Raw genomic sequence first — 24,697 nt, 5'->3', positions numbered from 1 at the left:
AAAATGCCAGTCACTTGCAGATTCCAAAGACCCACTTTAAGTAACTCTCCATTTTGAAAAAGCAATGCTGTCCAGCTGGTTCTTTCATGTGACACTGAAAAATCCTCCATTCTTTTCCTATTTTTTAGTCTACTCTTCACTTACAACATTCCACATGCTCCGAGTATCTTTGAATATCTAAAAATGTTTTTGGGAGAAAGCTTTTTGCCACATCATTTTACCTGGTATTCTTCAGAATTGTTATGGTTGTTAGAATAAAAGGCTTAACAATTAGGCTTTGGTTTTAACATAATCTGGGCAGAGGGTGGAACTGCTTTGGCAATACAATTCAACTACTAAACAAATTATATTCTTGTAATTCGAAATAACACATTTAGAAAGACAAAGTTTCCTCTTTTAGAAATTATAATATTATTCAAGGCTGCTGCAAAACTCAAAAAAGAGTGATATGAATAACAAGAAATTGTAGGAAAGGGCTAAGACACTTAAAGCTTTATCAGAATACAGCACGAAGGAAGAACATCAATTCTCTACGTTTGTCTATAAGGCAGATGGTCAAACTTTTTATACAAGATCTAAAATACAGTGCTTATTAAGAGGTAGAAAATACTAGAACAGTATTTAAGAAAACATGTTGAGTTATTCAAAACAATCAGTTATTTTGCTAAACTTTTAGAAAGTCAAACTGCTGTGTGGAATGAACTGTATGTTTTTTCTAAACAGGGACATTCCATACTCAACAGAGATGGTCGAACAGGAGGGGTGGGAAAGCTAGGGGTGGAGTGGGAAGCGGGAAGTAATTTCTTGTTAAGGATTCAGCTCCCGAGAAGGAGAAATTTCCTCCTACTTCTATGGGATGCCATTATGATATTTCATTAACAGGGGAAGTCTCTAATTAACGATAAATTCTCTGAGCAAGAGTGTATGATTTTGCACATAAGGCAATAGGAACTACAGGGAAGAATGAACTCAGATGCTTCTTTATCAAGAAGGTGCCATATCCGTCATATACTAAAACACATCCCACTAATATACCCTCCCCCAATCACTAAAATGCACATGAAAATATTCTTCAGACTCCAGCACCAACAGAATTGTTCTGTATGAGCAACTCAAGAGCTGTCTGAGGCAAAAAGATAGCTCAGCCACCAAATTAAACTTGGGTAGCTTACGCATGGGTGAGTGACCCCGGGTATTTTGCTTATTTCTTAATGCACCTGGGAGAGGTTGATTTTTTTTTCTCTAATATAATTTATAAGGCATAAATTTGAATTGAATTTTCCCTAACCTTTGGAAAATTAGTGTTAAAGCTTCTTTTTTTAACCCATACGTTAACATTCAATTCTTCATTTTTATTACGTAGTTTATATATAAAAAGAAATGGCAAGGTGTTCTCCATTCACATAAACAATCATGATAACATTTGATATTGTGAAGAAACCCACTGAAGAAAATGTATACTTAAATACAATGCTAAGCTAAGCACAAGTGATCATTCCAGATTTTATCTTTTAAGTATGCAGACACAGGTTTGTGCTGCTTCAGGAAGCACACAGGAGAAGTACACCAACATTTCCCTCTTCTTCTTCCCTTTTTCACCACAAGACAGGATGGTCCAGTTTGGAAAAGGCAAGATCCTTCCTAAGTTCTAAATAGGTGCCGTTGCTCAGCCAAGAGTCATCATCCGATTTCCTATGAAAGAGGAAACGATTTCTTGCAGACTTTTAAAAATAGTGTCATATTCTCTCTCTCTTTTTCCCTCCTTGCCTCCCTCCTTCCCCCACCAGTATTTTCATATGCATTTGACATCCCTGAGAGTTCAGTATTGGCTGGAAAAGGGAACTGGTAGCCTACAAACCATTTGGATACTTTGACTTTACCTCTCAATCTTAGAGGCTGTGAAAGTACTTCTGAAAGAAGGACTGAGTGGGTGGGGGCGGAGAATCTGTCATGTATAAAACATGGCTGGGATGACAGCCACTGGCTTGGGAATGACTACATAAAAGCTACACATTAACCAGGTTGTACATGGGAACTGATAAATTAACACTGAAAAAAAGGGGAATTGGAACCCATAACGCTCTGAAGAGCATAGTCTTTACTATTCTTTAAATAGATAATATATTATATAGATCAAACTTCAAAAGGCATGAAAGGGTATTTGGGTATAAGTTTTCTTCCTACCCCTATCTCAGAGCCCCTTAGTTCTTCTCCTCAGAGGCAGTGATGTGATCCGCTTCATTTTTGCAGAGAAATTCCGTGGCCATGTGTGCATGTATACACACACTCCTCCACCCTCTCCCATTTTGACAAATGCTATACTAGATATAACAATAGACATACTTGAGTTTTTGACATAACAATACAAGTGGAATGCTGTTTTATTGGAAAACAGCCATGCCCGTTTGTTCAAATATTGTTTATGGTTGCTTTCCTGTTGAACATCACAGTTGAATAATTGCTACTGAGACCTCATAGCCTGCAAAACCAACAATATTTATCATTTGCTCCTTACAAGAAAGGTTTGGTGACTCCAGCAGTAAAGGATTCTTCATTTTCCTTTATGACATTTGGTGACATTCCACTGCATGGATGGACCATGATTTACCTAACGGGTATCCTATAGATGGGCACTTAGGTTATTATCCAACTCTAGCTATTATAAACAAAGCATATGTAATTTTCTATGTGTGTGAGTACAGTTACATTAAAAATTGCTGTAATTAGAACAATTGCTGTAAAGAGTCCATGCATTTCTGACTGATGCTCTCATATGTTTTTGGAAGCAAAAGTGGAGCGTGCCTGTTTTCTCAATTCTCAGGAACACAGGTATTTATCATGATTGTTTCCCTGTCCCAATAAAGGGACATGTTTGAAATGAGCCAACCTGTGTATCAGGTAGTCCACTATTTTAAAATAAAGAGGCCTGATGCTACCTGAACTCCGCCTACACTCAAGACGTCCCAGTGACACTGCTGTCCATCCTCAGCAAAGGTCAATGACAACATCCAAGTCTCTACACTCCTCTCTGAAATCTCTTTCCCAGGTTTCTAATTTGAACAGTCCCAAATGGCTCTGTTACTGATAAACAACTCTCCCTTTTTCTCCAATTTTTAAAAAGTTCCCACACAATACTTTGATGACATTATAGACAATCAAAAAGAAGAGGAATGGCCTCCTCAGCTGCAGCCCTTTCCCACCCCAACCTGATGCTTTCGTGGCTACAGTGACAGGATGTGAAATGTTCTATCTTTTGCATTTAAATGTTAATTTAATATGTTTCCCACAGAGCCCTACAAACTTTATGAGGTCATTTTTAATGCTTTCATCTTGGTGGACTTGAGGAATCTCCTTAACTAGTCCTGGAGACAGTTTGGTTACCCACAATTTTTAATGATCCTAAAAAGTGTTGTAATGAAAATCTTTATAAATGTAGACTTTCCTTTTTTTTAAGAATGGAACTAGGTGATCTGTGGGGGCGGAGGGGGGAAGAACTGATCTATTAAATCAATTGATTGGCCTGTTAATCTATCCATTTTGCTATCCCTTGCCTTTTTCACAAAAGAATTTATCATGTCTATCTTATTTTTAAAATGTTTAAACAAAGTTATGAATATTTTGGATGTAATTCTGGCCAGTTAACTTCAGTCAGGATATCAGTTAACTAATATCCTGAATTTGTGGACATTGCCAGAAAGGATCTGATAGAATCTACATCAATTTTAGGCAAAAAGAACACCATATTTTGGAGATAAAATGTTATTTATTGCTATTTTGGAATACATATTTTATTGCAGCTACTTAACCCTTCTAAAAATACTTCTGTTGTCTGTTAAAAACAACCCCCCCCAAATAAAAAAAAACACACAAACAAAAAACACCCCCAAATAAAATAAAACCCTGGTTGCCCTGAAAGCAGGACTGGGCAGGAGCTTGCTACTTTTCTACATATGGCTGTTTTAACTTTGATTTAAAAAAAAAAAGAATAAACAAAACTCCTAAAACCATCTCGAGGCTGGCCTGGTAGTCAGAAGAACCAGGCCTTGGTCTAGAACAGTGGTTCTCAACCTTCCTAATGCCACGGGCCTTTAATACAGTTCCTGTGGGTCGCGACCCACAGGTTGAGAACCGCTGGAGAATGTTCTACTGGTTCCTTTAACAATCACTCATGTTCCCTGGGTCTTTACTTCTCAGTTAAACTAAAAGAGGGACAGGAGAGGTGAAGAACTGAGGATCTTTCCTGCCTTTTTCAAAATGTAAACGTATTTTTAACAAGACCCTCTTAGTAAGTTATTTTAAAAATAACAGTAGAAGTTCCAAGTCCAAACCCAAGTGCATTGGCACTTCTAAAATCCAAGAATTAGACTACTTGGAATTTCCATATTGGTAACCAGCAGAGTGATCATTAATTATCTCTATCATTGAGTAAAACAGGAGGGCTGTGTGGGAAGTATCCAGCCATATAATGTGAAAAATCGTATTAATAATGGCTGGATACTTTCTGGACAGCTGTCATCTGTCCATGGAGGTGTCCAACCTTAGCTGTGAATTTAATAAGCTGGCCTGGTGTCAGAACAGCTCTGACGGCCTCCCTTACTGCGTGCCACCTCTGCACAATTCACCAGCTGAGGCGCTGCAGGGCAAAAAGGGGCTCAGCTGCTGCCTGAGGTGCCCGAAGGAAGTCGGGCCTGGCACAGAGGAAAGGTTTCACCATCTACAGCAGGAAAAACATGGAGAATGCTCCCATCTAGGGAGAGGACGGTTCTCTTCACTTTCTGCAGAACAAAAGCCTGACGTGCCAGCACCATCTACTAACCAACGACCCCCATGCCCCAGCACCAACCTGAAAAACCGAGGCTGGTACTCCCCGTAATTTTCTTCTAAGACCCGTCGCCTCTCTCTCTGTAGCTGTTCTATCCTTTGCTTTTGTATTTCAGCTTCTTCTAAGTTCCCTTCTTCTAGAAACCTGAGGCATTCAGGGAAATAAATACAGGGAATTTAACTTCACGTAAACATAACAATCATTACCACTAAACTTGCAAGTGTCCAAGACTGATGTCTCCTCTGCATAAGACCCCTCCCTCAACCCTTCAAACAATGTCTTGCAAAAGTCAGGGAAGATAATATCTTATGCATCATTCTAGAGATTATTCTACATTTACAAACATATATTAATATATATTCTTACCCTGCCCTCCCTTTAAAAAATATAAATGTAGCAAGCTATACATACTATTTGTACCTGAATCTTGTGTTTTGCTTTACTTAATACATTTTAGAGATCTTTTCCCGGTAGTACGTGGGTATCTTCATTTTTAATAGCTATGTAATACTGAGTTGTGTGGACATACTTTAATTTTATGTAATTGAAATCATTTATTACTTAAATGATTCCCTATTGATAGATACTGTGATTGTCCCCAGTTTTTCAATGTGGCTGCAACAAATGAGCTTGTATATCCATCATTTTGTACATGAGTAAGTAGGAGAAGTCTAAATAGAAATTTCTGGAAATGGAATTGCTGGGTTAAAGGATGAGTTTGTAATTTATATATTACCAAACTGCCCTCTGTGGGGGGGTTTATAGCAATTTACATTCCCATCAGCAATGTTACGAGAGTGCCCTTCTTTCCCACAGACTCAAGAGTGTACCAAACTTTAGAAATTTTGCCAGTCTGCTAAGTTAAGAAATGGGATGTCAATATAGATTTTAAAATGGCATTTTTCTTTTTCTGAATGAGGCAGAGCATCTTCATACTTGTTGAAAGGACATCTGCATTTCCTATTTTGTGAACTGTCCATTTCCCCATGTCCATTTTTTTCTAATGGGCTGCTGATCTATTACTTAATTTCCTGAAGCAATTCACGATATGGATTACAGGCATAGATTTCTCAGTTTGTCATTTATCTTTTGATCTTATATATTTTTATTTATTTTGCCACAAAGAAAAAGGGATTTGGGGTTGTTTTCTTTTTCTTTTTTTAACTAATACTTAGTTCATGGAATTGTTTGGTTTGTTTTTGATAAAGCCAAACATAGTCATGGGGATTCTGGATTCTGAGTGTTAATTAGAAAGACCTCAGAGAGAGATTATTATTTCTATTTTACAGAGTGGGAAACTGAGGCTGAGAAAGATGAAAAGATTTATCACATGTCACATAGCCTGCTAGTAGCAACCAGTAGTTAGTTCTCAGTATACCAAAATAATGCTGCTGGACATTTTTCCCTTTTTCAAATACACAATAAGTTCTTTATTATTGCACGAAATAAAACTCTTAAAATAAACATCTTTTTTTTCTTTTTGGCATTTCATTAGAACCAGAACTTTACTGATAAATATAGGCCCCACAGAGAACTAAGCTGGGAGCTCCACTTCCCGCACAACACAATTGCTAAAAGCCCCCCTGCACCTCTCCACTCCCACTGACTTTTTCTACCTCTCTTGGGTGGTTCTGGTAGCCTGGGAGTGGTTAATAAGACTTTTTGTAAAGAGTTTTACATATTTGGAGAGAAAAATATTTTAAAAAATCCTTACCTTTGGTCTGGCCTAAATCGAGTGTCAGTAGGTGGCAAAAAAGACTTTGACAATGAATCCATTTCATTTAATTCTAGTGCGAACTGTGTGAAGCCATAATATTGTTCATAGCCTTTTGGCATGGGATCTAAAAGAAAAATCATTCATCCTTAATGTGCATTTCTTTTTTTTTTTTTTTTGTAGAGACAGAGTTTCACTTTATTGCCCTCGGTAGAGAGCCGTGGCATCACACAGCTCACAGCAACCTCCAACTCCTGGGCTTAGGCGATTCTCCTGCCTCAGCCTCCCGAGTAGCTGGGACTACAGGCACCTGCCACAACGCCCGGCTATTTTTTTGTTGCAGTTTGGCCGGGGCCGGGTTTGAACCCGCCACCCTCGGTATATGGGGCCGGCGCCCTGCTCACTGAGCCACAGGCGCCGCCCCTTAATGTGCATTTCACTTATGTTATACTTTAATTCCTTTACTGTTTTCATATCAAACTAGCTACAATTTTTCTCGCTTAGCTCTAAACGGTTTCATTTCTATTAGGATATTCTGACTCATGAACAGGTGATGAATATTTCTAAGTTTCCTTCTCTGTAAGTTTCCTCCCCTCTACAGGGATTTAGCCTCCTTTGTGTGGTCAGATAGCAAATTTATACAATAGTGTGAAGCTTATTATTGTTTAAGCTATAAAAATAATTTAATATTAAAATAAACATGTTAAAAAGAACCCTGGGACCACTCTTACTAAGAAGACGCTTACTCTAGAGTAATTAATTTTTTTTAATTTTAAAATTAACTTTAATTTTATTTTTTCTCAATTTTTTATTAAAGCAACACCCTGAAACTCTTGTCTAGCACCTAGAATGAAATGGTGTAGAACCTATACCAAGGGGTCAATAAATGTTATTCTTTCCTTTCATTTGTGCCCTTCTTTTTACCAACCCTCCTGTCCAAAATTTTATATCTATAACTTTAAAATACATGTGTTAGGTGCATTGCCCTATCTTGAACTCCAGCTAAAAATCAGGCTAAACATACCCAAACTTATATACCATATAAATTGAATGTAGACTAATAAAACCCACTCATGGCCTAAGGGCCCATCATTAACACGTAACAAAATAAATGCCCTCCAAAAACTTTTCTGCAGATCCATTTTTGGAAACTTTAGAAGTCCTCCTGGTAACTAATCTAACTCTTCATGTATCTTAAGCATGAAAATAATAGAAAAGCTTCCTGCCGTGAATTCAAAAAACTACCCCAGCTCTACAACCACCAGAACACAGTGGGATTTTTCATCCTTTTAATAAAGCTTTTTTTTTGTAGACAGAGTCTCACTCTGTCACCCTGGGTAGAATGCTGTGGCATCATAGCTCATAGCAACCTCAAACTCTTGGGCTTGAGCAATCCTTTCGCTCCATTCTCCCGAGTAGCGGGGACTATAGGCACCTAGCATGATTCCTGGCTAGTTTTTCTATTTTTAGTAGAGACGGGGTCTTGTTCTTGGCTCAGGCTGGACTTGAACTCCTGAGCTAACCAATCCACCGATCTCAGCCTCCCAGAGCACTAGGATTACAGGTGCGAACTGTAGTGGTTTTTCTGAAAAATGGGCCAGGGATGCTTACAGCCATGGCAGAGACATAAAGTCAAGGAATAAGAACATAAGAAAAAACTCCCACAGGTTGCTTTGTCAAGATACTACTTCAACCTTGAGAGAGGATGGCAGTTCTCATCTGTGACATATGCTTCCAGGAGGAGAGAGACTATCTCACAGGTATCACTGAAGCTAGGAAGGCATTCATTGGTACCATTCATTCTAACTTCGTGGCAATCTCTGTGATTGTGGAAGATGTGGCTGCCACCCATTGAAAGAGCCACTGCTGACTGCCTACTCTACCATTTTTGCTCTTTCTTACTTGCTACGGGAGCACTGTTGCTGTTTGGATGGTACTGTGCCCTCACCAGGAATAAACCATTTAAAACCCATCTGAGTCTCTCCTGCCTGCCCTGTTGCCCATGATTGGTTCAGAGATGGGTCTGGATCCACTTCAGGCTGATGTGATGGAAAGATACATTTGCTGGGGGATCTTAGGAAATATTATACTCCTAAGAAAAAAGAATTGTAAGAGCAGAAAGCTCTTTTGTATTCCCCTTCTTCCGTGCTTGGTGTGCTGTCCTGTAGAGACATGATATTGAATTGTGACAACTGTTTTACACCCATTAAGGGGAACATCACAGCCCCCTGGGAGTGGCAGAATGTGTCCTCTCTGATCTATGACCTTGACACAGCTAAGCTGCCTATGTAACAATGCTGAAGCCATCTCTTTACTTATTGCTAAGTAACAGCACATAATGCGTTAAGCAATTAGTAGAATATTTTTTTTTTTAGTTTGGGTTTTATCAGCTTAAAGCATCCTAACAATTGTATCTCAGAACAATGATTTTATTTAATCACAATATAATTGTGACTTGGAAACAATATTTTTCAGATTAGAAGATGGAATAAAGTGCTAAAAAGTTGTGGGGACATTCTGGTGGAAGTGAGGACTCCCCAGCCCTTCTCCCCACAGCTTCCTTCCAGGCTCAGTGTCTGTCTGAATGACAGGAGACATCAGAATGGTGCTGGGTCAACCCGGTGGTTCCCTAAGTCTTGCAGCAAGCACTGCCAAGTTACTGTTTTTCCAGCAACACTTTCCTCACTGTCTTGACTCTGGAATGACTTCTTGCATTTCACTGTATTTTCTCATCATGCCCAGCACTGTGGACCGGAAGACTCCCTCAGAGAACGCCTAAGGATTAGCCGAGCTTCATTCAGGACCCAGCAGCCCAGCAGAGGTGTTGCTATAAACCATGATGAGGAGCTGGAGGTGACGTTAGAGGAATGAAAGAAGGGCCAACACCTCCAACCAAGTTCAAAGCGAGAGAGGCCGGAGACATCAAATGGACACTGTCGCCTGACCACTGTGGCTCCTCTTGCCACCCCCACCAGCTGCCCTTGGCGTGCAGTCCATGGACCCAGACACTCACTTGCTCTCCAGACACAAGCCGAGGAGGAGGAGCCTCCACAGTAGATGCTTTCATGCCACTTCCCAAACAGCCGATGCACCACCTTCCCACTCCTGTCAAACACCGTGCCTTCAATCTCGTGGGCGTTGGTACTCCAGTATTTCGCCTAGCATCAAACGAGAATTGCCTGCTTAGTACTCTGGCATCAGTTTCTTACAGATAGCGAGAAGAGGAAAAAAAGAAAAGAAAAAAGCAAGAGAAGGAACTGGAACGGATTCCATGCTGCTTATGTTTGCCAGTTCTGAGGTCCTGTTCTTTGTAACTGACAAAAGAGTGTGTTGTGTACAACATATTTTAAAATATACATATATCGTGGAATGGTTATATCAATCTAACGTGTATTAACTCACATGATTGTCACTTGTGATGAGAACATTTAAAAACTACTCTTGGCAATTTTCAAGCATACAATACATTACTATTAACTCTAGTAGTGTTATACAATAGATCACTTGAACTTATTCTTCCTGGCTGATTGAAATTTTGTATCCTTTTCCAGCATCCCCTGATCCTCCTGCCCACTCTCCTACACTCTCGTATTAACCACCCTTTTACTCTCTGCTGCTACCAGTCGACTTTTTTTGATCCCACATATGAGTGAGGTCATGTGGTCTCTGTCTTTCTGTGCCTGGCTTATTTCACTTAGCACAACATCCTCTGGGGTTATCCATGTTGTCATAAATGACAGGATGTCCTTCTTCTTGTACACACACACACACACATCACATTTCTATCTGTTTATCCATTATGGATACTTAGGTTTCTCCCATATCTCACCTACTATGAATAATGCCTCTGCAAACATGGGCGTGTAGGTATCTATTCAACCTTATTTCCTTTGGTTCTATACTCAGTAGTGGGAGTGCTGGATCATATGGTAGTCCTATTTTTAATTTTTTATGAAGCTCTACTCTGTTTTTCGCAATGGCTGCACTAATTTACCTTTCCACCAATGGGTGTAAGGGTTCCCTTTTCTGTATAGCCTCACCAAAACTTATCTTTTATTTTCTTGATAACAACCATTCTAACAGATGTGAGATGATATCTCATTGTGTTTTTAATGTAGATTTCCCTCATGATGAGTGATGTTGAGTATCTTTTCATATGTCTGTTGGTCATTTGTATGTCTTCTTTGAGAAGTATCTGTTAAAAGTCCTTTCACCATGTTTAGCTTGTTTTTTTACTATTGAGTTGGGTTCCTTGCATAATATATTTTGTGTATTAACCTCTCATCAGATGTATAGTTTGCAAATATTTTATCCCATTCTGTAGGTTGTCTCTTCACTGTATTGATTGTTTCTTTCTCTGTGTAGAAGCCTTTTATTAATAGTCTGATGTGGGCTCGGTACCTGTAGTTCAGCAGCTAGGGTGCCGGTCACAAATGACCAGGGCTGCCAGGTTTGAACCTGTACCAGGCCTGCCAAACAACAATGACAACTGCAACAAAAATATAGCCGAGCATTGTGGCAGGCACCTGTCGTCCCAGCTGCTTGGGAGGCTGAGGTAAGAGAATCACTTAAGCCTAAGAGTTTGAGGTTGCTGTGAGCTGTGACACTACAGCACTCTACTGAGGGTGACATAGTGAGACTCTGTCTCAAAAAAAAAAAAAAAATAGTCTGATGTGATTCCATTCCTCTATTTTTGCTATCATTGCCCCTGCTTTGAAGGTCTATTGATAAAAACTTATTGCCCTGACCCATGTCATAGAAGTTTCCCCCTGTTTTCATGTAGTGCTTCTATGGTTTTAAGTCTTATATTTAAGGCGTTAATCCATTTTGAGTTGATTTTTTTTATGTAGTGTGAGATAAGATTCTAATTTTATTCTTTTACAAATGGATATGCAGTTTTCCCAACATCATTTATTAAAGAAAATGTCCTTTCCCCATTATGTGTTCTGGGAATCTTTGTCAAAAATCATTAAATATAAATGTGTGATTTACTTCTGGGCTCTCTATTATGTTTCATTGGTCTGTGTGTCTGTTTTTATGCCAGAGTTCTGGCTTTTTAATTTTAAATCATAGCTTTATTATTTAAAAAAAAAAAAGGTTAACCCTCTATTTGTAGTTTAAAATTCAACCAATATTTGTGAAGGATACATTTTCTACTTTTGCTATGCACAATGTAGAAAGGAAAGGCTCTGTTTTACTCTTAGATGTCAGCCAAGCGGCGTTCCTGTCCCATGACTGCCACTGTGTCTCTTACAACACGGCAGCTCTGACTACTGCAACTGAAAAGGAATTTAACTCATATAATTTTTTTCTCTAAAGGAACTAGATGGTCCTTGGCAAACCAATCAAAGAGATTGCTTGAATTTTCAGTTTATTTTTCCCCCCCTAAAACTAGGATTGTTCATCCAGCCCAAAGGAACCTTATATTCTCACTGTGTATTGATGCCCGTGAGGCAGCTTTGCACTCGGCTCGGTTCAGCTCAGCCCAGTTCTGCCTTACACGTTTTATAAAGTACCACATGCAAACCAGCAGAGGGAGCTATAACTCCCCGGAGTTGTCTTTCTGCAAATCTCGCAATTACCTGGCTGTCCTAAAAATCTATGAAAGAACAGAAGGCACTTTTCCATAAATCAAAAATCCTGGTACTATTTTCAGCTGCAGAACTCACGTTTGGAAACCAATAAAGCTGAATGGCATTTTCAGGTCATGTTTTGGCGGTTCAGCTTCCCCAATCTAAGGCTGTGGTAAAAATGGTCTGAATTAGAAATTTAAAGTTGAGTTCTCTAGCCATGTAAGAATGGAGAAAAGATGGGGAAAAACAGTCTCTTCAGTTTATTTTGAAGCAGGAATCATATTTTTAAAAGAGATATTTGCCTACAAATCCAATGCTGACAATCCAATGGAAGCCACAACAAAGCACTGTCATATTCTGCAGGGAACTAACTCTGGCACCTGCTTCTTGCGTTTGTGTTCTTGGTCAACCTCAGAAGCGTATCCAGTGTGCATCTCTTATAACCACAAAACTCCATTTTCTGCTTCTAAATCAATGAGAACTGGGTAGGTGGTCGACATAAGAACTAAGCACAATTCCCTGGGGATAATGTTGAAAGCTAGGTGGCTGTCACCTGGATCACTAGTAATACATCCCTGCTCCAGAATATCTTTTGTTTCTTTCTGTAGAGAGTTTAGACAAAGTTTTCAAAGAATGGTCATTTTTTCTTTTGCCCCACATATAAGCTTTACATCTGCCTACCACCCCATTTGACTTATTGGATATAATAAAGACCTCAATCCACCTCTTCATAAGTGTCCCTTATGCAATACAGGTGGTACAGAGTTATTACATGATACTCCACAATTAAAACCTACTTATAGCTTATAATTTTTTTTCTTTGAGACAGAGTCTCACTTACCCTCAGTAGAGTGTCGTGGCGTCACAGCTCACGGCAACCTCAAACTCTTGGGCTTAAGTGATTCTCTTTCCTCATCCCCCCCAAGCAGCTGGGATTACATGTGCCCACCACAATGCCTGGCTATTTTTTTGTTGCAGTTGTCATTGTTATTTAGCTGGCCTGGGCTGGGTTCGAACCCACCACCCTTGGTTTATGTGGCTGGCACCCTACCAACTGAGCTACAGGCACTGACATGTTACAGCTTATAATTTTGATTTTAGTTAAATGCAAATATTCTTTGAGGAAGGTAATGTTTTAAAGCCACTTCAAAAGTGCCCGAGATTTTATTTATTTATTTTTGCTGTTTTCGGCTGGGGCTAGGTTTGAACCCACAACCTCCGGCATATGGGGCCGGCCCCCTACAGAGACCACTCCATACTTTTTGCCTCTGGCCAATCTTTCCAATGTTCTCTGAATGTTTATAAGTCTCTGACTGTGCTGGGGACCATTCTGGGCATCAGGGCTACACTCTGCTAGAGTTAGGAATGATGAGGAATGTGTTGAGAGCAGAAAAAAATCAAGTACTACAATAATGAGCCAGTTAACTTTAGATAGCAATAAACACTCTGAAGAAAACAAGAAACAGTAGGGAGTGAGTGACAGGATGGGGCTAGATCTGGGGAGAGTAGCCGAAGCAGAAGGAAATGAAGAAAGGGAAAGAACGCCCGTGGCCAGGTCGGAGGACAGCAGGGAAGGAAGGGGAAGGCGATTGGAGCTGAGGTTGGGGAGAAACAAGGGTGGCACATGGGTGTGCATGTGTTTTGCACATGTGGGTGTGTAAGTGCATGTGCAAAGGGGTGTGGGAGGGAGTGCAGATGGTGCAGGGCCTTGCGGGTTACTGAAAGGACATAGACTTTCACTCTAAGAAACAAGGGAGTTGTTAAGAGAATTTTGCTGAAGGAAATAAAATGGCATGACTTTAAAAAAAAATTGTGGTAAACCATCTAAAACACAAAATTTATCATTTTAACCATTTCTAAATGTATGATCTGGTGGCATTAAATACATTAAAATGTGGCCCAACCACTGTTGTTATCTATTTCCAGAACTTCATCACCTTTCCAAATTGAAACTCAACCCCTTAAACAATAACTCTGTAGTCCTCCCTCCTACAGTCCTTGGCAACCACCATTCTACTTTCTGTGTCAATGAATTTGGCTCCTCTGGAGACTTTCTGTAAATAGACTCATGCGATATGTGTCCTTTTGGGTCTGGCTTTTTCATTTAGCATAAGGTCTCCAAGGTGCATCAATGACGTAGCATGATGACTCAGGATGCCTTATGTTTTAAAAAGGCCCCTCTGCCTGCAGCACTAAGACTACATGGGAATTAGGGTGGAGGGGGCCAGAAGGAGCCATGGCCCTGGTCCAGGTGAAGGGGTAGGCCGGGACTGGGGAAGCCAAGAACTGCTTGTCTGCTGGCACAAAGGTAAAGGTGAAATGCCCCCACCTCGCACCCCTGCCCTAAGTGCTCTGTGCTCTGAGGCCCTGGATCTGCCACAGCCCTTCAGGGACAGAGAGACCCACCAGTTACCTTTATAAAATTCACTTTGCAGTGGCAGGAATCATCATTCACGTTCCTGATGACAATCTCCCCGTAGTGCTCAATCCATCTCTGGCCGCTTAAGATGTTGTGGATACAAGAGGTCACTTTGTTCCACTCAAAATGATCTCCAAAACTGAAAAGAAGGAAAAAGTAAAAGCACCGAGTCTCAGAAGAGCCAGCAGCACATGCAAACAAGCACTGCTAGTTTATAAAATAAGGCATACAATGAACTACTCATTCTTCCATTCACAAACCAACGCTGCCTGGCTACACCACGCTGGTGTTCTAGAAGTGTCCACTCTTCAAGGAGGCATGCATGTCACTGGGGACGGTGCAGTCACACTAGCATGCTGGAAGGGGCCAGAGGCTTCACCAGGTGCTGGCGTTCTCCTGGAGAAATCCACTTCCTCTTGTGACCAAGGGGGCAATTAAGAGTCAGAGGTGACTTGCCTAAAGTTGCTGAATGAGGAGGGAAGTGGGCATGAGGAAGGTATGGGGGTGTTATAGAACTCAGTAAACATATATTACCTGCATCTTTTATGATGAGAAATTGTTCAGATATTACTAATGGAGTTACATAATACTTATGAGGAAATAGTAATAAGACTAGATATTATCTTGCATGTGCTGTGTGCCAAGTACTATTTTGAGTGCTTTACATAAGTATATTATCTGTTTAATCTTCACAACAGCCCTACCAAGAAGGTGGTTTATTATGCAGATTTTACAGGTGAGGGAACTGATGATTGGAAAGGTGACATAACTCACCCAGGGACTGATTCCCAGTCAAGGGCAGAGCAAGCCTGAAGCCTTGGTGGTCTGGTTCCACAGTCCCTGCTCTGAATCATTTTGCTTTATAAATAGCTTCAATCCTCCCTATCTGATCAAGGCCATATCTTTCTTAAAAAGAATTCTGACAGCAAGGTGGGACTACGATATTAAAGAAAAACCTCCATTCTTGGTCTTGTTAGGAAGTAGAAATGAGTTTTTAAAAAGCTTTTATTCAGGGAACTTTGATATCCAGGAGACACTTCCATATGAAGGGGAAAAATGTGAGATTGTCAAAATGAGGAACACTTAAACCTACTGTCAATCAGATTAAAAGAAAAAACATATACTCAATGCCACGGGGAGGATGGTGAATGTCCTGTCCCCAAATCCTGGCCCTAAATTCTATACATTTCCTAACTACAGAAGAACTTACGCTGGCAGAGTCACATGTGTTGTGCCAATTGGGACAATTTCCATGGATTTGCCCCAGAATTTATTTTTCCATCTTACATCTGAAATGAAACACCAAATATTACATATTTAGCCAGAGAGACAGGTAGATCAGTTCTTAGGCTAAATAAATGATCAATCATCAACCTCTTCATAAGCTGATCAATCATTGTATAGAATAACTTTTCATAAAATGTAAGTACCAAATGGATACAGAACAGAATCAGGGAATATAAATCATATGATAAAGTCCTTGCCTCATGTTAGCAGCATGAAAGTAGTAACCACACAAAGAGGCGCTAGCTTTAACTGAGTGGCTATGAGTTACCTTTAACTGTGAGGTGAAATGGACCAGAGAGGAATGAGCATGCTTAGGGATGGCGTCAGGGGAGGCTTGTCAGAAGGGGCCATTTAAACAGGACTTTGAAGGAGTTTACCAGGAAGAGAAAAAATAATTCAAGGCAAAAGAAATAGCTCATACAAGGGGACAGAGGTGTAAGAGAACATAGTGTGGTTCTATCCTGTAGGTCTCAAATTGGCTTGAAGAAAGAATAGAAAGTCAGACTGAGAACAAAAAACAGTAGGCTTTACAAGTCTGGCTGAGAAGTCTGGTTTGTGTGCACTGGGTAAAAACAAACAGGGAACTGATGTGATTAGACACAGGACCTTGCAATTGGAAGCAATGTGGAGAATGGGACAGGGGAGGAAGAGATAAGATGTGACCAGTTAAGAGGCTGTTGCCCATGGGATAAACAGGGAGGAAGTGAGCCAAAACACAGGACGCAGTGGATCAATATTTTGATTCCCAAAATATTAACGGAATAGAAATAGACAGAACCAGATGACAAATTAGATACAGAATTTATGAGTAACGTCAGATTTTTCTAACTTGCAAGAATGATGATACCAACAGAGGAGACGGGGAATAAAAAAGCAGTCGAGTGGGTCTCTTGGTCTGGCTGCTGTTCTGAGGACATACAGACCTTTGGAAGCAAGGAGGCCAGTCGGGGGCATGGCTGTGTCCAGGGGTTGGAGAGGTAGGGCTGGAACCAGGGAGCACCTGGGCCTCATCTTATATGATCCTATATATAAGATGCCCCACTAGGTAAATTTATGGAGGCATATAGTAATTGCCTAAGGCTAAGGGATGTTGAGGGAAATGGGGAAGTGGGTATTTGCTAAAGTGGTTTCTTTCTGAAGTGAAAAAAAATATTCTAAAATTAACCATGCTGCTGATTGCACAACTCTGTGAATATAATTTTAAAAATATTTAATTGTACACTTTACATGGGTGAATTGTATGGTATATAAATTATATCTCCATAAAATTGTTACCAAAAGAAAAAAGAAAACTCGTTTAAGGCAAAAAAAAGAAACGTAGGGCTTATAACATACATAAGTAAAATGTATGTCAAAAATAGCACAAAGATTGGGAGGGAGGAAATAGAAGTATACTTTTCTAAGTTTTTTCTTTTTCAGGACAGAGTCTCACTATGTTGCCCTTGGTAGAGTGCTGTGGCATCATAGCTTACAGCAATCTCAAACTCCTGGGCTCAAGTGATTCTCTGGTCTCAGCCTCCTGAGTAGCTGGACTACAGGCACCCACCACAACGCCCAGCTATTTTTAGAGACAGGGTCTTGCTCTAGCTTAGGGTGGTGTCTACCACCTGAGCTCAAGCAATCCACGCATCTTGGCCTCCCAAAGTGCTAGTATTACAGCCATTGTGCTCAGCCTCTTTTGTAAGTTACTTATACTATACATGAAATGGCATAATACTACTTGATAGATTGTAGTACATTTAAGATATATAACATAAATTCTGAAGTAACAGCTAAGAAACAAAACAAAGAGTTATAGCTAATTAGACAACATAGGAGATAAACTGGAATTATAGAAATTGCTTAATTCATCTAAAAGAAGGCAGAAAAAGAGGAAAAGGATAACAAAGGACAAATGTGACAAACAGAACCCAATAACAAGAGGGCAGATTTAAACCCAACCCCATCTATAATCACATTAAATGTAAATGATTTAAGAAACATAATTAAAAGGCAGAGAAATGTCAGCTTGGTCAAAAAGTAAGATCTGCAAATCATGGGCCTATGGTAATAGGTGGGATTGCCCAGGAAAAAGCTGATGAGGAAGGAGCTGAGAAAGGAACCATGTAAGGTAGGGAAAACACAGGAACTACTTTGAGAAGACCCCTCCCAATTAAAAATACATAACTTAAAAAAACAAAAACAAAAAATAGGTGCTTATCGTGTCAATGAGATTTAGCAAATAAGAAGTCAGGGATATTATAAAAATTATTTCCAGAGGGTTTTGGTAAAAGTTAGAGAAGTTTCAAATCAAGCTTTAATTTTAAACTTGAATGGCAAAGATGAAGGAAAAAATGCATGATACTTGTAACTTTAAACTGGTAACATTGATTGAGAGAGGAACTGGGTGACTGGTAAAAGGGAGGAGGAGAGTATTACAATATACTCTTATACTTTTAAAATTTTAGAGGTATGTGTGTACGTGTATTTAAAGACCATGTGTGTGATATCACTGTCAACAGAGAAAAATGTTTTTTTGTTGTTGTTGATTTTTTTGAGACAGAGTCTCACTCTGTTGCCCAGGCTAGAGTGTCGTGGCATCAGCCTACCTGATAGCAACCAACTTTCTGGTTCAAATGATCCTCCTGCCTCAGCCTACTGATAACTGGGACTACAAGAGCCCTCTACAATGCCCAGCTAAGCTTTCTATTTTTAGTAGAGATGGGGTCTTACTTGGCTCAGGCTGGTCTCAAACTCCTGAGCACAAGGGATTCTCTCACTTCAGCCTCCCTGAGTGCTAGGATTACAGGAGTGAGCCACTGAGCCTGGCTGAGAAAAATGTTTTAAAAAATGATCTGTGTTCACTGCTTGAAAACTCAGGATGCTCCTTTTTTCTTTCTATAGTACATTCTGAGTTTTTGAATAAATGAAGATGTTAACAAAATTAGTTAATGCATCTAGGAAATATATGCAGCCTTATTTATTCTTGAGAAAAACTCACCCACTTACCCTCCAATTCAAAATATAAACTGAATAAAATTATAAGAACCACCTTAAAAATGAAAAAAAATCAATGATATAAAATGTGATTTCAGAATGAAATTTAAATTTTAAAAAGCAAAAAAATTCTCTGCTGTCTATACTGTGACAAATAACTGTAAATATTTAGCATCTCTTGAAATAAGTGAGACATTTCAAGTACTTGTGAAATAAGATAGAGAAAAATCCATAGGAATAAAGGTGGTAGCTCAGATAAAGATCGGGAATTTTTTCCTGATAAAAGCTAAAGATAAAAACTAAACAATCCCCTGAATATTTAATATCAATAAATAAGAAATTAAAATTAAATACTTAACATCAATTGACAATTGACAAATTCTAATTACTGTTCAGAGATGAGAGGTGAGAGCAAGTGGTGTGGATCCTTCTTACCAGGCCCAGGCCCAAGGACCACTTTTGATATTAACCAGCAGTTATAGCAATACTTGAATAAAATAAATCTATAATATCATACAAAATGATGGAGGTCAAATATATTACTTGGTACATTACCTTGCCAGAAAACAAAATTTCTAGACTCAGCATGACACGCAGATATAGGTGGGTGGTGGCTGACCTGATGAAAACAAATTAGAAAAAATAAAAAGTGAATGAACTTTTGTGTCTCATGAAATCCATGCCTTCACCCTTGCCCTGAAATGTAAGAAACACAACATGCAGTGTTTTAACTAAAGACAAACTTCTTTAGTTTCCTTCCTCAAGTCTGTCCTCAAGAGGGCGCTCCTGATACAGTCCGCTCCGACTTCCTAGGTTTGTCATGAGTTAGAAGTGAGTGAGCGAATGGAAGCCTCCAGGAGCCTCCTTGGGAGGGCTGCCAGGTGGCCAGTGGGGAGGACTGAGAGAGAGACCCACTTTGAAAGATTTTCCAAGGACTGCCTATACATAAACTATATGATTGGACATAAAAGCCTCTCTTAGTTGTTATGAAAGTGCCTCCAAATGTTTTCATTAAGATGTCAAATACCAAGTGTTTTAACATGCTATTTCTAAGCAACCACAAAAACACATTTTTTTAGGCTCAGGGGATTTAACTGTTGAAAACTCTTCATCACAAATGAACCAGATCATTTGAACTGTTGAAAACTCTGCATCACAGGCGCTTGTCAAATCACCTATAAAAAGAACAATGCAAGATAATTTTCTAAATAACAATAATGTTTCTATAAAACAGCTGCACACATAATTGTTGAGGAAACATTTGTCAACTGCTAAAAAAAAATATTTATTTTTTGTGAAGTAAAAAATATCTTGAGTAAATAAATACATTCCAGAAAATAGGATCCTATGTAACAGAGACTGCCTTTTGGTAAAGGGTCATACTTGTTTTATTCAGTAAGGAATAAGCTCAAGAGAAAACAGCTCCTCCAGTCTATTTCCTCATTATCTCAGTAACACGCATCATTGAGAGGTGGCGGGTATGTGCTGTGATTATAAATCAGCACTAGTGAAGCCAGAGCAATGCTGCCAGTGGTGCTTCCAGAAATTTCTTTGATTTAGCTGGGTCTTTGCAGAGATGCTGTACTTTTAGAGTATTACACTCAAAGCCTTCATATTATAAACAAGGAGACTGGAACCCGAAAGATGAAGTAACATTCCCCAAACCACACTAATAGGGAAGAAGTCAGGTAACTCAGCAGTTTCCCTTAGCCCCAGTGATTTTCAAACTTAAAAAAAAATTTTTTTTTAAGTAGCTGCCCTCTGTTCGCAAACACATTTTTTTTTTAGAGACAGAGTCTCACTTCTCACTCTATCGCCCTTGGTAGGTGCCAAGGCATCACAGCTCACAGCAACCTCCAGCTCTTGGGCTTAGGCAATTCTCTTGCCTCAGCCTCCCAAGTAGCTGGGACTACAGGCGCCCGCCACAATGCCTGGATATTTTTTTGTTGCAGTTTGGCTGGGGCCGGTTCGAACCTTCTACCCTCGGTATATGGGGCTGGTGCCCCACTCACTGAGCCATAGGCACCGCTCATTCAAACACATTTTATCAAGAACTCTTTCAAACACATCTTATCAAGAATGCTAAGCACTGTTTGAGATGAATAGGGAGGCCTCTCCACAGAACTAAGGAACAGGGTTCAAAGCCACTCCATTGTGGCATGCCTCTAGGTGGAGAAACAAGGGTGGGATGGTCCCCGAGTCATGCATGCCAGCCATACCCACATCTAACAGATGGCGCTACGACCATTCCAGCTGGGATCACAAACAGGAAAGACAAAAATTAAATAGTGTGAGTATTGTTCAGATACTCAGTGAATATAACTGCCACAGCAAAGTGGAGTAGAGGATGTAAATGCTCTGTGTTTTTTCTTTCTGGGCTCCTGCAAGCCTCCTAAGAATGCACGTCCCTCATGGTAACTTACAGGATTTTCACAGGCCATGTTCACTTCAAGCAGACTTAAGAAACCTAATTCCACCTAGCACTCTGGGAGGCCGAGATGGGAGGACTGTTCTGAGACCAGCCTGAGCAAGAGCAAGAGCAAGACCTGTCTCTACCAAAAATAGAAAAAGTAGCAAGGTGCTATGACTCGCACCTATAATCCTAGCACCCTGGAGGCTGAGGTGGAGGATTTGCTTGAGCTCAGGAGTTTGAGTCCAGCCTGAGCAAAAATAGAAAACTTAGCTGGGCATTGCAGAGGGCCCCTGTAGTCCTAGTTATCAGGATGCTGAGGTAGGATAATCACTGAGCTCAAGAGTTTGAGATTGCTGTGAGCTAGACACTATGGCACTCTACCCAGGGTGACAAAGTAAGACTCTGTCTCAAAAGAAAAAAAGAGAAACCTAACTCCTATATAATGTAACTCTCTGCTTTCCTTTGTTGTTTTTTATCAAAAACTGTTGCATCCTTTTCCTTCTCTCCCTCATTAGTTGGCTCTCACTGAGAACAATGGAGATGAATTTAAAACCATAGGATCACATAAAACTAAATCAGGGCACAGTGGTGATGTGTGCCCGTAATCCCAGCCACTTGGATGGCTGAGGTGGGAAGACTGCTTGAACCCAGGAGTTTAAGGCTAGCTTGAGCAACACAGCAAGACCTAATCTCAAAAACAAACTAACCCCCCCCAAACGAACCCCACCAAAACCCACGAAAAACTGAATCAGGGTAAGACAAGTTCCACACCTCTCTGTTGATGGAAGAAGAGCTATGGAATGCTTCCCCTCCCCACAAGGCAGACATACTTTAAAGTGGGTTATAATAAAGTAGATTATGTTCATCCTTCAGAAACAAGGTACTAATGGGTGAGGGGGGCATTACAGCCTTGATGGAGAATTTGGCATTTGTATAGGTGTGGCTAATGTAAAAGTCAAAGCCAAATATAGTATATGAGAACTGCACATTTCTTCTGTAATAATTTTAAACCCCATAAAACAAGCATAAATTACTGTCCAAATGAATTATAAGAGAAGTATTGTGTCCACACATTCCATAAAAACCCAACTTTGATTTTTCAAAAACTACGACATATTGTGTTAGATTAATGAATCAACGTTCAGGAGAGTACCTTTATATAGGTTCAACAGATGTTGTCTGAATGAATAGATTTCAACATTCAAATAAAATTATTTTCCTTATTTCTTTATGGCTTACATCAGCCATTGAGAATGGTGTATTTAGTCCACATGGCTGTAAGGGGTCTACAAAGCTTTCTGGGGAAATTTACATGGATGGATGGCTTATTTTTCTTTAGTGTATTTTCTCATAGTGAGTATTCATGACGCATTTCTGGGGTGTCTGGCAAGTACTGTGCTAGTGCAGGGAACAAGGGAGAGCTTTTTGTTGCCCTACAGAGCTGGGACCTGACTGCAATGCCATCTGCTGGCTGTATGACCTAGAGCCCATTTCTCCACCCTCTCCATCCCAGTTATCTCATCATTGAAATAAAGCTAATACCACTGCCTTGGCCAGTTATTGAAAAACAGTAACTTGTAAAGTGTCCAGGATCATATGCTGATGTGGTTTAGGCAGAAATTAAGTATTGAATTTTTATGAGTGTATTGTCATTAAATTCTTCTATTGTTTGGTGTCTTTATCGGCCTCTTTTTATAAATATGGAAACAGGGGAACTGTACAGCAAAGAGCCTGCCCGACACTATCCTGATAGCAAGTGACTAAGGCAGCACTTTATCCCCAGCTCCTTTGATTCCAGATCCAGTTCTTTTCTGAATGTTTCCTACGGCTGCTCTCAGAGCTGGACTTGTTTCTCCCAAAGCCACACCATATCAGTGAGGTACCCTCTCATGGTCATTTAGAGAAAGAGTCCTCTTTTGAATCTGACTTTTCCAACCTGAGTCTCAACTGTTCCTTTGTAACCTGAGGCTGGGGAATCCCTCTTGGCTTCCACAGGCTCTGATTCTGTTGTAACGTCTGCTTTCAGGGTCTTCTTCCAATCTTGGCATCGAAGGTGGAGAAGGGTGCTGGCCAATTTGAAAAGATTACACGAAGGCTTTGATTAACTTGAATCCCCATGGAAAGAGATAATTCAGGGTTAACCATTTATCTTAGTTGATGGCAATCTTTCTAAAATCTCTTAAAGAATAATAAACACAATCTAACCTGTCTGTGTCAGTGTGGGATCTGGTTTAGTCTCTATTCTCCTTACATCCTAAACTAGGCAAAAAAGGACAGTGGATGCATTTCAATTTGGGCTGACCAGCCCTGGTGTGGATGCTGCCTTAAGTTAGGCTGTTGGAAAAATCTAGTTTAGAATGATTGGTTAGCATCCTTCTCCATCACTCCCTCTCCCTCAGTCAAAGAAGAACAATTTCTGATGGGTAAGGATGCCCAAGCACTCAAAAAATTATTGGAAATGTTTATATGATAGAATATGTATCTTTCTACAAGCCTCAATACAGTTCTCATGGCCATTAAGAAGTCATATAATTTTGGAGGAGGGGAAGGGGAAAACCCTATCTAGCAGGTACAATGAACATTATTTGGGTGATGGGCATACTTACGGCAGTAACTCAAGTGTGACAAAAGCAATCCACGTAATGAAAAACATTTGTACCCCTTAATACTTTGAAATAAAAAAAAAGAATGTATGCAATTTACCATTTATTTGGCAATCTGAGGCCTTTATCTACCCTGACCTAGTCACTTCTGATTTATGTTTTGAATGAACTTTATATGTGTCAGAGGGTAAAGGAGAAACAGATGGAGAAAGGACATATTTCAACGTTTGCCTATTTGGAAAGCTTTTATTTTTCAGACTTAGAAAAACATCCCTTATGAAATACACCACTTCATCCCTGCTACTGCCTAGAGAGGTAACTACCTAGTGTCCCATTCCTTATGGAAAGAGAACACGTACCAGGTGAAAAAGCCACTCAGGGAGGGGACCAAGTGGCCATTTTTCCCAGCTCGTTCATCAGGCACTTACCAATAGCCTCTGATGTGTGAGGCGCCATCCTCATCACTGGGGATACAATGATATAAACAAAAGAAACAAAAGCCCAGGCTCAGAAGGAGTTTGTTTTAGTGTGGGAGTGAGTGAGACAGACAACACAGAAATAAGCACATAATTTGTCAGTAGGAATATGTGCTAAGGAAAATAAAGCAAGTCGTGTGGATGGGGGGGCAGTGGGTAGGAGTGCTATTCAGACAGTGGGTAGGGGCAGAATTCCTGAATTATGGAAACCTCTGAATTATGGAAGTTAACCACAGAAATCTCTGGGAGAAGTACATCCCAGACAGAGGACACAGTGAAGTCTGGGGGTGGAAAATGCTGGATAAGAATCCAGAGAAGCGGCTGGGTGCAGTGGCTCACACCTGCAATCCTAGCACTCTGGGACGTCGAGGTGGGTGGACTGCCCAGCAAGAGTGAAAACCCATCTTTACTAAA

General features: G+C 40.1%; 1 protein-coding gene across 11 annotated transcripts in view; it reads right to left on the bottom strand.

The window, feature by feature from the left end:
* Positions 1-269: 269 nt before the first annotated feature.
* OSBPL3 (oxysterol binding protein like 3) overlaps positions 270-24,697 on the bottom strand; it is a 176,789-nt gene continuing 152,361 nt past the window's right edge. For 10 of the 11 annotated variants that reach the window (XM_053553467.1, XM_053553471.1, XM_053553470.1 and 7 more), the window contains 7 exons: positions 19,347-19,410; positions 15,739-15,817; positions 14,523-14,667; positions 9,550-9,694; positions 6,537-6,663; positions 4,844-4,966; positions 270-1,692 (listed from right to left, as the gene is read on the bottom strand). In XM_053553467.1, the coding sequence (XP_053409442.1) occupies positions 1,596-1,692; positions 4,844-4,966; positions 6,537-6,663; positions 9,550-9,694; positions 14,523-14,667; positions 15,739-15,817; positions 19,347-19,410 (780 nt within the window). In that variant the 3' untranslated portion in view covers positions 270-1,595. The remainder of the gene's footprint in view (positions 1,693-4,843; positions 4,967-6,536; positions 6,664-9,549; positions 9,695-14,522; positions 14,668-15,738; positions 15,818-19,346; positions 19,411-24,697) is intronic. The other variant, XM_053553472.1, reaches the window with a different exon arrangement.

This window comes from Nycticebus coucang, chromosome 11 (genome assembly GCF_027406575.1).
Source record: "Nycticebus coucang isolate mNycCou1 chromosome 11, mNycCou1.pri, whole genome shotgun sequence".
In the NCBI taxonomy this organism is placed as follows: domain Eukaryota; kingdom Metazoa; phylum Chordata; class Mammalia; order Primates; family Lorisidae; genus Nycticebus; species Nycticebus coucang.
This window is presented reverse-complemented; position numbering and strand designations above follow the sequence as displayed.